The sequence below is a fragment of the Eublepharis macularius genome, chromosome 3 (assembly GCF_028583425.1).
Source record: "Eublepharis macularius isolate TG4126 chromosome 3, MPM_Emac_v1.0, whole genome shotgun sequence".
Classification (NCBI taxonomy): domain Eukaryota; kingdom Metazoa; phylum Chordata; class Lepidosauria; order Squamata; family Eublepharidae; genus Eublepharis; species Eublepharis macularius.
In genome coordinates, this window is record NC_072792.1 from 19,037,965 (window position 1) to 19,051,718 (window position 13,754).

General features: G+C 44.1%; 1 protein-coding gene across 1 annotated transcript in view; it reads right to left on the reverse strand.

The window, feature by feature from the left end:
• The window catches only part of KLHL1 (kelch like family member 1), a 282,888-nt gene that overhangs the window by 47,994 nt on the left and 221,140 nt on the right, over positions 1-13,754 (reverse strand). The window contains exon 8 of the mRNA XM_054974105.1: positions 823-985. Coding sequence (XP_054830080.1) covers positions 823-985 — 163 coding nt within the window. The remainder of the gene's footprint in view (positions 1-822; positions 986-13,754) is intronic.

A 13,754-nucleotide genomic window follows, 5' to 3' on the forward strand; every position in this document is an offset into this window, starting at 1 on the left:
CTTCCCTTTTATACTAAAAGAAGTAATGCTCATCTGTCCTTGTGAATTGATGCAGCTTAAAATGAACCTTTATATTACTTTAAATGAGGACTTGCATCCTATGAATTAGTTCTGTCTGCACTACATCATCTCTGTTTTGGAGTGCTCTTTGTCCTTTGCTAAAACTTCTCTTTGCACATTGAAAATCACTGATCTTGTGCAAACAGACGTTTTAGTGAGAGAAGAAAAAAAAGAGACTGGCACACAAAGAACTCACTCACAGGATCCAAGCCCGAGTCTTTCATCCAGAATGAATAATTGCATGCCATTCTTCTAATTTTTTTTAAATCAACTGTTCCCTTTTTAGGAACCAAAGATTTTCAGTTGATTAAGAATGATCTGATTAAATTGTTCCACATGACTTAACTTTGTTTTATCCAGCAGTTATACCTGTAGGTTTTTCTTAACCACACACACATACATTTGCAAAACCTTCCCCTCCCCTCAGCTATTACGGATCACCTCCTCCAAGATCTTATGGATATATCAAGACAGAAGTTGGAAAACATTGTCATTTTTTCTGTCTACAGTGTAAATTGTGAGATTTCACCTTGCTCTCAGTTCTTCAAATAGTGTGCTAATTAATCACAGAATCCAGTTCTTGGGATAAGCACCTTTTATGCTGTTTGTAACAGAAAAGCACTTTAGGTGCTCAATTTTAGACCACAGTGGAGATAACACTGTCATCTAGTCAATGAAAGATACACTGAACACCTATTCCCAAATGCCCATTTAGGATCACTATCATTTTATCTTTTTTGTACCATTTCCCCTCCTACTCACTTGCCATTTAATGCTGCCACACCAACAGTGCTTCTGGCAATGGACATACTGGCTACAAATGTCCACTGATGACTTTGGGGGTCCCACCTCTCGACTGTGTTCAAATAGCTCCAACCATCATGGCCTCCCACTGCGTAAATTGGCCCTTCAAGTACAGTAACTCCTGAAATGGGAGAGAGGCAGAAAAAGAAGATAACAATACATCCAACAAATGAAAAACTATGTATGTTCATGTGGCTAGGACAGTCAAATAGGCAAACTGGATTCACAAATGGCAGCAAGTTCTTATTTTCTGGGATACTGGGCCCACAAAAGGATTACTGTCATGTATGTCTCTGCCCAGCCATCCATGCCAATTTTGATTCTACTGCTCAGTGCTTGATGCTGGATGCTCAAAGCTTAATGCCAGTATTTGTAAACAGAGTCTTGTTATACTTTGATTTGCTCTTTGTGGGTGTTATAACTGTTATCTAATGGACTCTACTGTTATGACCTTGGGCTTCCGCTCAGGCTTTGATATGTCTTTCTCCTTGGCAATGAAGCGTGATAGCACAAATATGTAAAATGTTCTCACAGAGAAAGAATGGGGAAACTTTGTTGATAACTGGGAGGGGGAGGAGAAGAGTGAACTAGAAAAGAACTGTTTCTGTCTCTTGTCATCATTCTGGTCAATCTCTAGTCAAGCTGCTTAGATGTTTATATTACTCCTAAGTAGACCTATGGAACTGTATACTGAAATGATTTCTGAATAAAATCCATTTGACTAAGTATTGGTGTCTTACTGCAAATGGGCCAGAGATCTGTCTGCAGTATCCTGTCATCCATAGACTGACATTTACATTCTAGACCAGGGGTCACGAAAGTTTTTGAGCCTGTGGGTGTCTTTAAAATTTTGAGAGAGGGTGATAAGCACCACTTCAAAATGGCTGCCACAGGAGGCAGAGCTAATCCGAAAATGGCTGTCAGAAGAGGCAGAGTAAAACCCAAAATGGCTGCCACCGGAGACAGAGCTAAATGCAAAATGGCTGCCACAGGAGGCAGAAACTGGGCAATAAAAAGAAATGAAGGATAGCCCAAGGCATGGGGGGAGAGAAGGAGAATAAACAGGAAAAAAGTCAAAGTGGGAATGGACCACAAGTCCCATTCCTTAACAGTCCTCCTGATGCTCCAGTGGTTGTGTGGAAAACCTTTTCACTTGAATGAGGGTAGCCAATAACAAGACTTGCCTTACAATTGTCCCACTCACTTTCTGAAAAGCTTGGTGGGTGCCAGGGGAAGTACTGGCAGGTGACATGCCATCCACAGGCACCATGTTGCAGAACCCTCATCTAGAACACACGTGCATGGAGGAAACATCTGTGTGATCTGTTTGTTCAAGACACCACTGCCATCACTTTCTTGAGTAGCTGGCATTTGTGAACTGTCCTACAGTTATTTCTGTCTGTTTGGTCCCATTAATATTAACCTAAATATGTATGACTTGCCTTCTAAATCATGCCAAGGCCCATCCAGCCCAGCATTCTCTCTTAAACAGAGGCCAGGTAGATGTTTTTGTTTGAAGGTCAAAACCGGGGCTTGAAAGTGAAGGCCTGCCCTTACATTCTATGTCCATCAGCTGATATTAAGAAAGGTACTATCATTGTTCCATTTAAGTTTCATAATTCTGTTATTCTTTCCAATCTACTGTGATAAAAAAGCTATGTTTGGTACCTCATAGGGTTGCCAAGCCCCACCCAGGAACTGGTAGGAGTGAGGCAGGGAGTGGGGGGCCTGTGTGCTCTGCTGCACCAACCGATGATGTCACTTTAGTGGACACAGAAGCGACAGTTGCACCAAGGCCTGTTTTGGGCTGCTTCTTAAAGAATTGGCCCTGGTGCAATGCCATCACTTCCAGGTCATCGTTGTCTGAAGGTGCAGGCACATCCATGCCCATTTCCCCTGCCTTCTTGCCAGGTTCCCAGTGATGGTGGGTAATCTCCAGGCAGCCTGCCTTCTCCCACCGATCACCAGTGATCAGCAGGCAAATGCTACAATCTCCACAGCATTGCCTGGGAACCTGGCAAGCCTCATGCTGACTCTCACAAATCATATCTCTGCAAGAGCTGGTATGTTGTAGTGGTAAAACGTGTTGGACTAGGATCTGGGAATCCTTGGTTCAAAATCCCTACTTAGCCATGAAGCTTGCTCAGTCAACTTGATCTGGTCACTCTCTGTCAGCATCGACTACTTCATAGGGCTGCTGCCAGAAGAATATTAGAAAAGAAGGCCCATGTGCACCACCCTGGAGGAACGGCAGCATAAAAATGCACTAAATAGATGAGTGGACTGAGAAACGAGCTGATGGGCAGTTCCTGCAGGCTCCAGAGCAGCTTGCTTGGAAGGCGCTACCTATGTGAACTGGCTGGGGCTTCAGCTTGCAGTATAGATACACATAGTGGCTCCTCTCCTTGAAGCCAGCTGGGTGACCTTGGATCAGTCACAGCTTCCTGGAGCTCTCTCAGCCCCACCCACCTCACAGGGTGAGTATCGTGAGGAGAATAATAACACACTTTGCAAACTTTCTGAGTGGGCATTAAGTTATCCTGAAGAGTGGTATATAAATCAAATGTTGTTGTTGTTGTTGTTATTTACTCAAAAGGAAGATGACTTTCTTTTTTTTACTTTTTTGGCCTTAAAAAAAGGGGAGTCATCTTCCACTTGAATATACTGAGTCATCTTCCACTTATATACTGAGATATAAGTGATGCCTGACACAGGTTGGACACTTGTCAGCTTCCGTCAAGTTTTGACGGGAAATGTAGACGTCCTGGTTTTACAGCTTGGCTGTCCATTACAGCTGCAAGACCAGGATGCCTACATTTCCCATCAAAACTTGAAGGAAGCTGACAAGTGTCCAACCTGTGTCAGGCATCACTTGTAGCTTGGCTCTGAGTGTGAAAAGTGATTCACTGCACAAGTGGAGAGGGCTAGAGATGGGCACGATCCACATTACGATAGAAAAAACCCCCACGATAATGGCAATTGCACAATCGGGACCCGGCAGATCGTGCTCAGAAACGGCCAATGACCCAGCGGTTGGGAGGGGGCTGGATCAGGGCTGGATCAGAATGATCGTGCTTGGATCGGGAAGCCACTCACGTGCCAGCAACGGAGCCAGGGGAATGCCTGAGCTCTGTTTGCCCTCCTTCTGTCGCCCTGGAAACCTGAATGGAAGCCCAGCTTGCCTTGATCAGCAGGGCTTCCTTCCAACCACGGAGCAGCAAAGCAGTCACCAGCTGGGAGAAGACACCCAAGGGAGGGAGGGGGAAGGGGGTGTTCTGTAGCCATGAGCACTCCAATCTCATCCCTGCAAACCCTGATAGGCAGCTCTGACGGCCAAACACAGACAGCCAAACACAAACACAGATGCCGCCAGCATCAGCCACTGTTCCTGTATCGCTGGGAACAGCTGGGCGCTCCTCCGCTTTTGCCTCCACGATCCACGATCCACAATCCACGATCGACGATCCACAGATCGGAAACGGGAGATGACCGGTGTGGATCATTAATTCAGGATCGTCGCTGGTGCCAATCCACGATCAGCTTGATTGGTATTTTTTTTTTGGATCATGCCCACCTCTTTGGAAAAAGCGTGCAAACCCATTCACTAGCGGAGATGAGTGGCAGTGAAAGAGATGCTGAGCCTGGCAAATGCTGCATTTCAAGTTGCTTTGTGTTTCAAGGGGAGAGGTGAGGAGTTGGATGGACTCACTGACTAGCTTTAGAAACCATCACTCTTTGCCTGGCAAATGATAAGAAGCGGTAGGAACAATGGGAGGTGGATTTGCTCCTCAGTGACCCATGTTTCAGGCTCAGAATAGTACTCCACACCAGCTTTGCTTTCTCCTTGTGATTTAGGCCAGAGTTGCCTAGTAGTTTAGCTCTTTATTTACCAGGACACAGAAACTCAAAATTCCCATGGGTTTACAGCAGTGTTGCACAATATTAGCCATAGCTGTTACGAGTTGGTGGATAGTTTAGATAGAGGAGGACAGGGAATGTAATTACTGGATTTAGGGCTGAAGGCACAGGGGCGGATCTAGGGTTGCCAGTGCCCAGGGCAACCTGAGCCTGGCCCCATGTGCATGCACGCGCTCCCAGAGCTGCGTGATGACGTTACTTCTGTGACATCATCACGTAGGGCGGAGCACGCTGCCCACATGGCAAGCCGGCTGCCCCGGTGTGCCGCGAGCTGGTGGTGGCAGCGTGGGTGGCTGGGAGACCACCCATGCCACTTGCCTGCCGGCTTGCCGCATGGACAGCGCGCTGATAGGGCGGCAGGCTTGCCACTCACCCCCTGCCCTTGGGGCAGGTGAATGGCGCGGGCAGGCTTCCAGCCCTCTGCTCAGCCATCCACATGCTCCTGGTTGCTGGTGGCTGCGCCCAGTGCCCCCTCTTTGATGGCACCAGGGGCAGACTACCCCCCCCCCCTCATCAATCCAACCCTGTGAAGGCAGAGGCATGGTGGGGTATGCAATGCTGCTGACATAGCTATGTTACTTCTAGGGAACACCATAGAGATTCTAGCATTCCCTAGAGCTACCCTATGCCACTTCTAGGTTTTCCCCAGAAGTATCTTAATGATGTTGGCAATGTTGCTATTTTTATTTTTTTTCTTCTGCTTCCACTTTGAAGAGTGGCAGAAAAAGAGGGCTAATAGTGGGAGACTTCCCCTCTTATTAAGAGGCCTGGCAGCCTAGCTGACTTGGAGTTATAACACCTTCTGTTGGAAAAGTGACTTTCTAGACTACAAAACCATTATGAACGGTGTGTGTGTGTGTGTTTAACTATATTCCTAAGGAGGGTTACACCTTTCTGAGCCAATTGATTTCAATGGATTTAGAAGGGTGTACTTCTGTTGCAGTGTCAGGTAGTCAATTTATGAGTCTTTGCCTAGTAACTTTAAATATTCCTCAAATATAGCTCCTTGAGATAGCTGGAGATGAATTTTCTGACTCAGAACAATAGTACAAAAGGCAAACTATTTCAAAGATAACTCAGGCTAAAAGTTTTTCTTTTCTCCATGAACTTTTCGGTTCATTTGTTTTAATAGCTAGAACTCAATTTATTTTTAAGTAGCCTGTAGTGAAATGTCAGACTGACATTCCTATTAGCACACAGTAGCGCTTCTGTTCTAAGGTCAAAGGTGGAAAATTCTATATAAATTGTATTTTTCTAGTAGGTGGGACACTGTCTTGGGATAAGGCAACATCATCAACATGGATTTGATGATGGCTGTGCTTCATCTTACCTATAAGATTTTTCAGGGAATGCATACTTGAGACCCGCTGAAAACTCTGGGTATTTTTATCAACATTTTTTATTAAGGATTTTCAATAGAACATTCCATGCTGCAGAAAGTTTTATAATGAACTGGACACTTCATTAGCACTGTAAGAAATTTCTTCGCAATAAAAGTGTTTAACTTCTGTGCGGTCATAGCATGTGATCAAAATGGTTTTGGAGTTCATCATCTCCTGTATCAAGCTGGGTAACTGGGATCCTCCGAAACTTAATGGAAAGAGAGAGAGTCGATAATTCATGTTCACAGCATGAGCACATATGTACACCTTTTTGTTTATTTCTTGCTTGTCTTTCTTTCAGATCTGAAGAAATGGTCACATGCATTCAGATTTTGATGAGGGACCACCCTTGGATGGGAGACCACCAAGGAAGTCCAGGTTGCTATGCAGATACAGACAATAACAAACTACCCCGTGCGGTCAACAGAATTAAGCTGCAACTTGACTGGAAAAAGAGTGTGGGTCTTTTCTGAACTATAATCAAAGGTTATGGTTTAGAGAAAAGTTGAATTAAACTAAAAACAGGCATGATACTCATATGCCTACAAGGCAGCCAGAACACTGCATGATCTTGTGCTCTCAGTTTACAATACAGCTATGACAAGCTTATGAATATGAATGGTTGGTAAATGAATATGTATGAATATGTATTGAATATGTATTGAATATGTATTGTAAACTAGGAAGTTATGAAAATTGGCAGTTCTCTTAAGATATATAGTGTGGGAACTACTGGTGTAAAATATTATAGCACAGGAACTATAACAGACCTTGTTGTTCATGTCCAGCTTCTGACTAGAGATGGGCATGAACAGGGGAAAAAAATGAACATGATGTTTCTTGTTCATTGCCATCCATGAACAGGGACTCACAAGCAACCATGAACAAGGCCCTGTTCACAAACATGTTCGTGGTTGGCTGTTCGTAGGGGCCGGCAGGCTCTCCTCCAGCCATCATCCAAGTTTGGTCAAGAAACCTGACCTGAGCAGGCACCAGGAAAGGTGCCAATAATAAATAATAGCTTGGCCTCAGAGCCTTGCAGCAGCCCTGGAACCTGAAGGGGTAGATCCCTACCGCACCACTCCCAGAAACCCTACCTGAGCAGGCAGCAGGAAAGGTACCAATAAATAAAAAATAGCTTGGCCCCAGAGCCTGGCAGCAGCCCTGGAACTTGAAGGGGTAGATCCCTACCTCACCACTCCCAGAAACCCTACCTGAGCAGACAGCAGGAAAGGTACCAATAGAAAATAATAGCTTGGCCCCAGAGCCTGGCAGCAGCCCTGGAATCTGAAGGGGTAGATCCATATCCCACCATGCACAAAGAAAATTCAAGCTCCAATGCACTCTCCCTGTCTCTCTATCAAAATGCCAACAGCAGCTGTCTCTCCCTCTCCACTATCTGCAAAGACTAGCCAGAGTTGGGAGCCCCCCTCCCCCATGGTCTTTGCTCTCTTGTAACAAATGTGGAGCTCCACACTTGAAAAGAAGACATGCCTATCAAGCTAAATTGGGCTTAGATTAGGATTTCCAGGGCAACAGCAGGAGATCAGACAGAGTTCAGACAATCCCTGCCTAAATTGCCAAGGGAATTGATTGTAGGTGCCAGACTGTCTGGCTTGATGAACAGCAATGAACGAGGCTTGCAATGACCACCTGTTCGTTTAGAATGGGGCCTCACAAACAGCTTGTTCGCGAACAGCAGATTGGGCTGTTCGTGGCTTTTATTTTGTTCGTATTGCTGTTTGTTTCCATCTCTACTTCTGACAGACTTAATGAATTGATATGCCTGAGCTTTAAGATTGAAACATCAAGAATTCACTTCAGGAATGGAAGGTGCTATTTTATGCGAATCCCAAACGGGTTCTCCTAACTGAGAATGTATTTGCTCTTGCCTAAGTATTTTTCTCATATGCTTCTTGGGGCATATGATCTAAACAGCACGTGATTGCAGAATTATACAATTGAAATGGAACTGTATCTAAACTGTTTCTGGCAGAAGACTGCCCATTACATTTTCCTGAAAGTTGCCAAGAAAGCTCTCTAGGCAAATTGCTCTATTACTAAATTGTTCTTACAGCCAGAGAGTTGTTCATAATTCTATCATCTAAACATTTTTTTGCCTGAAGCTTAAGTTCCTCGCTCCAGTCGCTCCCAAAAAAGCATTTAAGATGCCAAGACAGCATGGCTCAGTTGCAGATTCCAGAGCGATAGCCATGTTAGAGTATGAAGCGCAATTTGGGTTTGGAGTTCCCCCAACTAGATTTGTATTTCACATCTGACCAGGTCTCTCTTTTAAAATTGTGGTGGGGACTGTTTGTCCCACTGCAGGTTCTGTCTTTCTGCCAACATTTCCACTGTAACTCTGCTTAGGATTTCACTGTTTGGCCTCCAAGCATTTGCTTTGATCCACTGTATTCTCAGTGAAGCATAAGCTGGTTTAGATGTTGGAGAGGGGATATTTATACTCATAGGTTACCCAACATCACAATGCTGAAACAAAACTCTAAATAAGAAAGCAAAGCCTTGCAGCAAGGTAGCGTAAGCTCTGAATTCAACCTCGTTAAATTTTCATTGTGAGAAGCAAGCAAATAAACAAATCCCCCCCCCCCTCAAACACTGTGTTTTGTTCTTGATCCAATCTGCTAGGTTTGGTAACATTTGGAAACAAAAGTTACTGGTAGTGGGATCCATATAAGACGAACTACTACACTTAATACACAATTTTGATCTTGCATTGTCTGTCATATGTGGTGAAAGTAATCGGTTTCAGTGGATTATTAAAAGGAATGGACAAATTTGTGGCAAGTGGGACTGCCATCCTAAGGGACCTTTTTGGGGAATAAAGCCCATTTAAAAAACTTGGCCTGTTTCTAAGTAGATCTGCTTATGATTGTTTCCTATGTCTGATAGTGTCTAATAGCCTTCATCATTTGGGATGTGTAATACAGCGATTGTTATGAAAATTGTCCTGGCTTCCATTATATTCCCCAAGTCATTTAGTATCTTGCTCACTGTCAAATTTCTTTTGAGTAAAACTGAGCAGAAAATTCAGGATGTGTATTCTCTCCACAGTGATAGATTTCAGCTCACGTCTCTTTTGCGGGCAGAGATATCCAAATTCTCTTCAAAATTACAAGCAGTGTTTGATGGATACTCTAAGCTGTACAGGACCCCGTTTTCAGAAGTGGTGTGCCTTTGAAAACCACGTGTTGAAGAAAAACAGCAGGGAATTGTCATCAGAAAGATGTGGTAGGCTGGAAACAGAAAGATGGGCAAGATGGTACTTGATCTGATCCCACAAACCAACTGTCAGGTTCTTAAACAATACTTAAGAAGGAAGCAATAGGAACATTTGTGCAAGAGATAACATGACGTGAGACCGCTGGATTTTTTTTTTAAAGGCCACCCTCGCGCACTACAGCCTACTAAGCAAGACCTGTGCCCTTCTAAGCATATCATTGTACTCACAAAGCATTCAAAAGATCTCATATGATAAATCAGATTTAACTGATCCATCTTTGGAAGCACAAACATTTTTTTCTCTTTCTCTGCTAGAGGTGATTTATTTTTAATTGCCTTGTGGTGAGATATATATGAGGAGAAGAGATTATATACTACTGAGAATAACATCAGCATACCAACCAGGTTACCAAATAATGTTGACCGGTGACACTATCATACAATATTTCACACTATTGACATAAATTCATATCTCATTATAATGTGACTGAAAGAGGGGGAAATATAGTAAGAGGGCTGCATTTATTGATTTTTATTTATTTATATTTATGTCCTGCCTTTCCACACGGGTCAAGATGACATCTGTACAAATTCATCACCACAATGAGTCATTAAATGTTGCTGGTGCAAGCCCAGAACTTATTCTGGTAAAGCCCTGTATGCTCCAACTATGAGGAGGGCAAATTTCCTGATAATTATGATGATAATATTTATGACAATAACAAGAATTCATAAAAAATATTAGCACCTGTCAGCAGCTGATCATGGGACTAAGTTAGGGTTGCCAGGGCCCGGTAGGACCTACTATCCTTTCGCCGGGCCTGCAAGACAGAGTTGTTCCGCCAGGCATATGGCTGAGGCTGGGCCTATGCCAGCCTGAAAAAAGGGGTGTATAAAATCTTAACCCTCCCTGTGAAGGCTGTCCACCATCATGTTTTAAATGTGATCTTAAATGGTACTGTTCTTTTAATGTAGATGAATTTTTATTGTATTTTAATATGTTGTTATCCACCTTGAGCCTGCTCGCGGGGAGGGCGGAATAGAAATTTTAGATAGATAGATAGATAGATAGATAGATAGATAGATAGATAGATAGATAGATAGATAGATAGATAGATAGATAGATAGATAGATAGATAGATAGATAGATAGATAGATAGATAGATAGATAGATAGATAGATAGATAGATAGATAGATAGATAGATAGATAGATAGATAGATAGATAGATAGATAGATAGCCTGGGAAATTCATGGAGATTTGGTGCAGTGGCTGCAGAAGGAGAAATTTGGGGAGGCATTTTACCTAGAATCTACCATAGAGTTTGCCCTCAAAAGCTGCCACTGTCTGCAAGCAGTCTGATCTCGGCAGTCTATAGATCAGCTGTAATTCCAAGAAAATTCCAGGTCCCACCTGGAGGTTGGCAACCCTAGACAAGGTTCCACCCTGGCCGATTCCAGACGGCCCTCCCCATGCCGAAACGTCGCGCGTCGTCACACGGAAAACGCGATATTTCGCGTTTTCCACGCGACGACACGCGACGTTTCGGCATGGGGAGGGCCGTCTGGAATCAGCCCTATATGGGTGAGTACTGTGTGTCCATCAATTCAAGTTGTTTTCCCTTAACTTTTCCCACCAATTCTAAGTATCAATCATGTTACAAGTCAAATAGGAAAATTACACAGTGTTTACAGTTTCCCACTACAGAGTGAGTGAAACAACGAGCCTGTGAGCCACTCACCTACTTCAGGGTCTGTTAATGCCACACACACCCCGCCCCCCGCCCCCACTCTTGTCTCCGTGTGCTGGAAATTTGGTGAGTCGATGGTTCAGAGGGAGGACTGTATTCTGTATTTCCGCAGCACCCTGCTAGCAAGAAGACAATGGCTTTGAAGGAAAGATCTAGGCTTGCCAGACCTTGGGCCACCACTTGGGACAGTGGAAGAAAAATAAAATAAAAACTCATGATATTACTAACCATAAAGTAAAACCATAAGGTTTCTGGAAATTCCTAGAGCTACTGTTGGTCACTTCCAGATTGTATCCAGAAGTCACATCTGCTCCAACCCCTCAGATAGAGGTCGTCACTTGAATGATCTGCAACAGACATTTTTGCAACTACAGAATCCCCCTGACATAGTGAGAAAGATGATTGGAAACGCTGGAATGACACCCAGGAACAACTTGCTACAAGGCAAGCCCAAAGAAAATAACAACAGAACATCGTTGGTGGCCAACTACAGCCCACAACTCAATCCAGTCCAACACCTTTTAATGACCTAAACTCTATGCTGGATTGTGACGGTTTCCTCACACAGGCACTAGGGGACAGACCTTTTCTTGCTTACAGACAGCCTACTAACCTGAAACAACTACTCACCCACCATGATAAACTACGTAACACTATGCAGCCCTACCCGGCTGGTGGCAACAGCCACTACAGCTGGGGGCTGAGATTTGACATCCTGGAAGGAGGAACAGGCAGCAGCACTTTCCTCGCCATCAGGATATGTAGCGGGGGCAGAGACAGCGGCTCTGTTTAGCCACTCCGCCCACCCAGCTTCTCAGTTGCACTTTGTGCTCGGCCCACCCACCTCACCCTAGTTCAGTGCAGGATTAGCCGGTCGCTGTTTATCAGGACCAGGTAGGATTGTTTTCTCCTTTTCTGCATTGGCCATTGGGGGAAGGAGTTTTTTGCTTACCTTGCACTGTCTGGAGAGGGGGTATTTGGCTAAGGTGGGTGGAGTTTAACCTCCCATTGCAGGTTAGGAGTTGGGTAAAATTGAGCGGGCTGGTGACCACCCTTGGCATATCCCCATTGGTGGGGAATTGAGGCCTGTCATGAGCGGCTGGCTGCTGTTTTGCCCACTTGTGAGGTCAGACACCCTGGTGGGGAACCCCCGGACAAGCTGGTCCCCCTCTGCAGCTTGACGGCCAAGTGGGGGATCTTTAAGGGGCTGTACCACCACTTTGCCAGGCCAGCCGGGTCACAGCCATATGATGGATGGCTCGTCCTCAGGACAGTTGGTGGATCACCCAGACAGGTCAGGGCAGAGGTCCGGGAGTGACCCCAGGGCCCGACCTGTACCACTAGTTAGGCCCTTGCCGCATTGACAGTACTGTTGTTGTAATTTTAATAAAGCGGCCCTTTAATTCCCAACACTTGTGTCTGCCTCTTCATTCCGACTGGGGGGGCAAATATGGACTCTGGTACCGAGGCCTGCAACGAACCAAGATGCCAACTTTGCTCTCATATCAATCCAGAAAACAAAGGCCGTGACCTACTAACTACTCCTATTTAAAGAGATATCAACATGAGTAATATATTTATCTCAAAATTTATGTATGTATACAAATGGAGTGATATATTCAAGAGTTTATATCTGGTTACAATTTAAAGGCAAGCATCCATTGATTCATATCTTACTTTGACTCTACCAAAGTTAAACTGCAGGGTGCAGTGTAAACATATTTACAAAATCATTCTTATGTTCATTAACAAAGAGCTACTCTTGAATATATCACTCCATTTGTATACATACATAAATTTTGAGATAAATATATTACTTATGTTGATATCTCTTTAAATAGGAGTAGTTAGTAGGTCACGGCCTTTGTTTTTTGGTATCGGCTTGCATTACCGTGACTCTCTCTTTTGTACTGCTCATATCAATCCAAGCAACATCATCAGCGGACCCAACAACATCAGCCATACGATCTTGGGTTCATACTCCTGCTCATCCTCCAATGTGATTTACGCCATCAAGTGATAGCAGGCCCCTCCACCCTCTACATTGGACAAACTGGCTAGTCCCTTCGACAAAAAATTAATAAACATAAGCCTGACATCAGGAATCAAAACATTCGAAAACCAGAGGGGGGAAATTTTAACCTTCCAGGACATTCAGTTACTGACCTAAAAGTAGCAGTTCTCCTGCAGAGGAATTTCAAAGGGAGATTAGGAAGAGAGACTGCTGAATTGCAATGGATAATGAAGCTCAAGACTATGCACCCTCCTGAACTGAATCAAGACAAAGGCTTCCTGTCTCATTACCAATACTGATTTCTCAACACCCACTACCCCTCTGCATACCCCACCCTATTCAATCATGCCTGCCTTTACCATTAACCAGTGATTATCATTTGACTTATGTAATCACTCCACTCTCCAAGATATAAGGACAGATGGACTCACATTCTAGCTGTATCTAAAGAAGTGAGCAGTGACTCATGTGAGTTCATACCCTACCACTAATTTTCTTAGTCTTATAGGTGCTACTGTACTCTTGCTCTTTTCCAGTCATAGAAGATTTTCTATCAATTCCTGGTTACACAGCTCAGTAAATAATT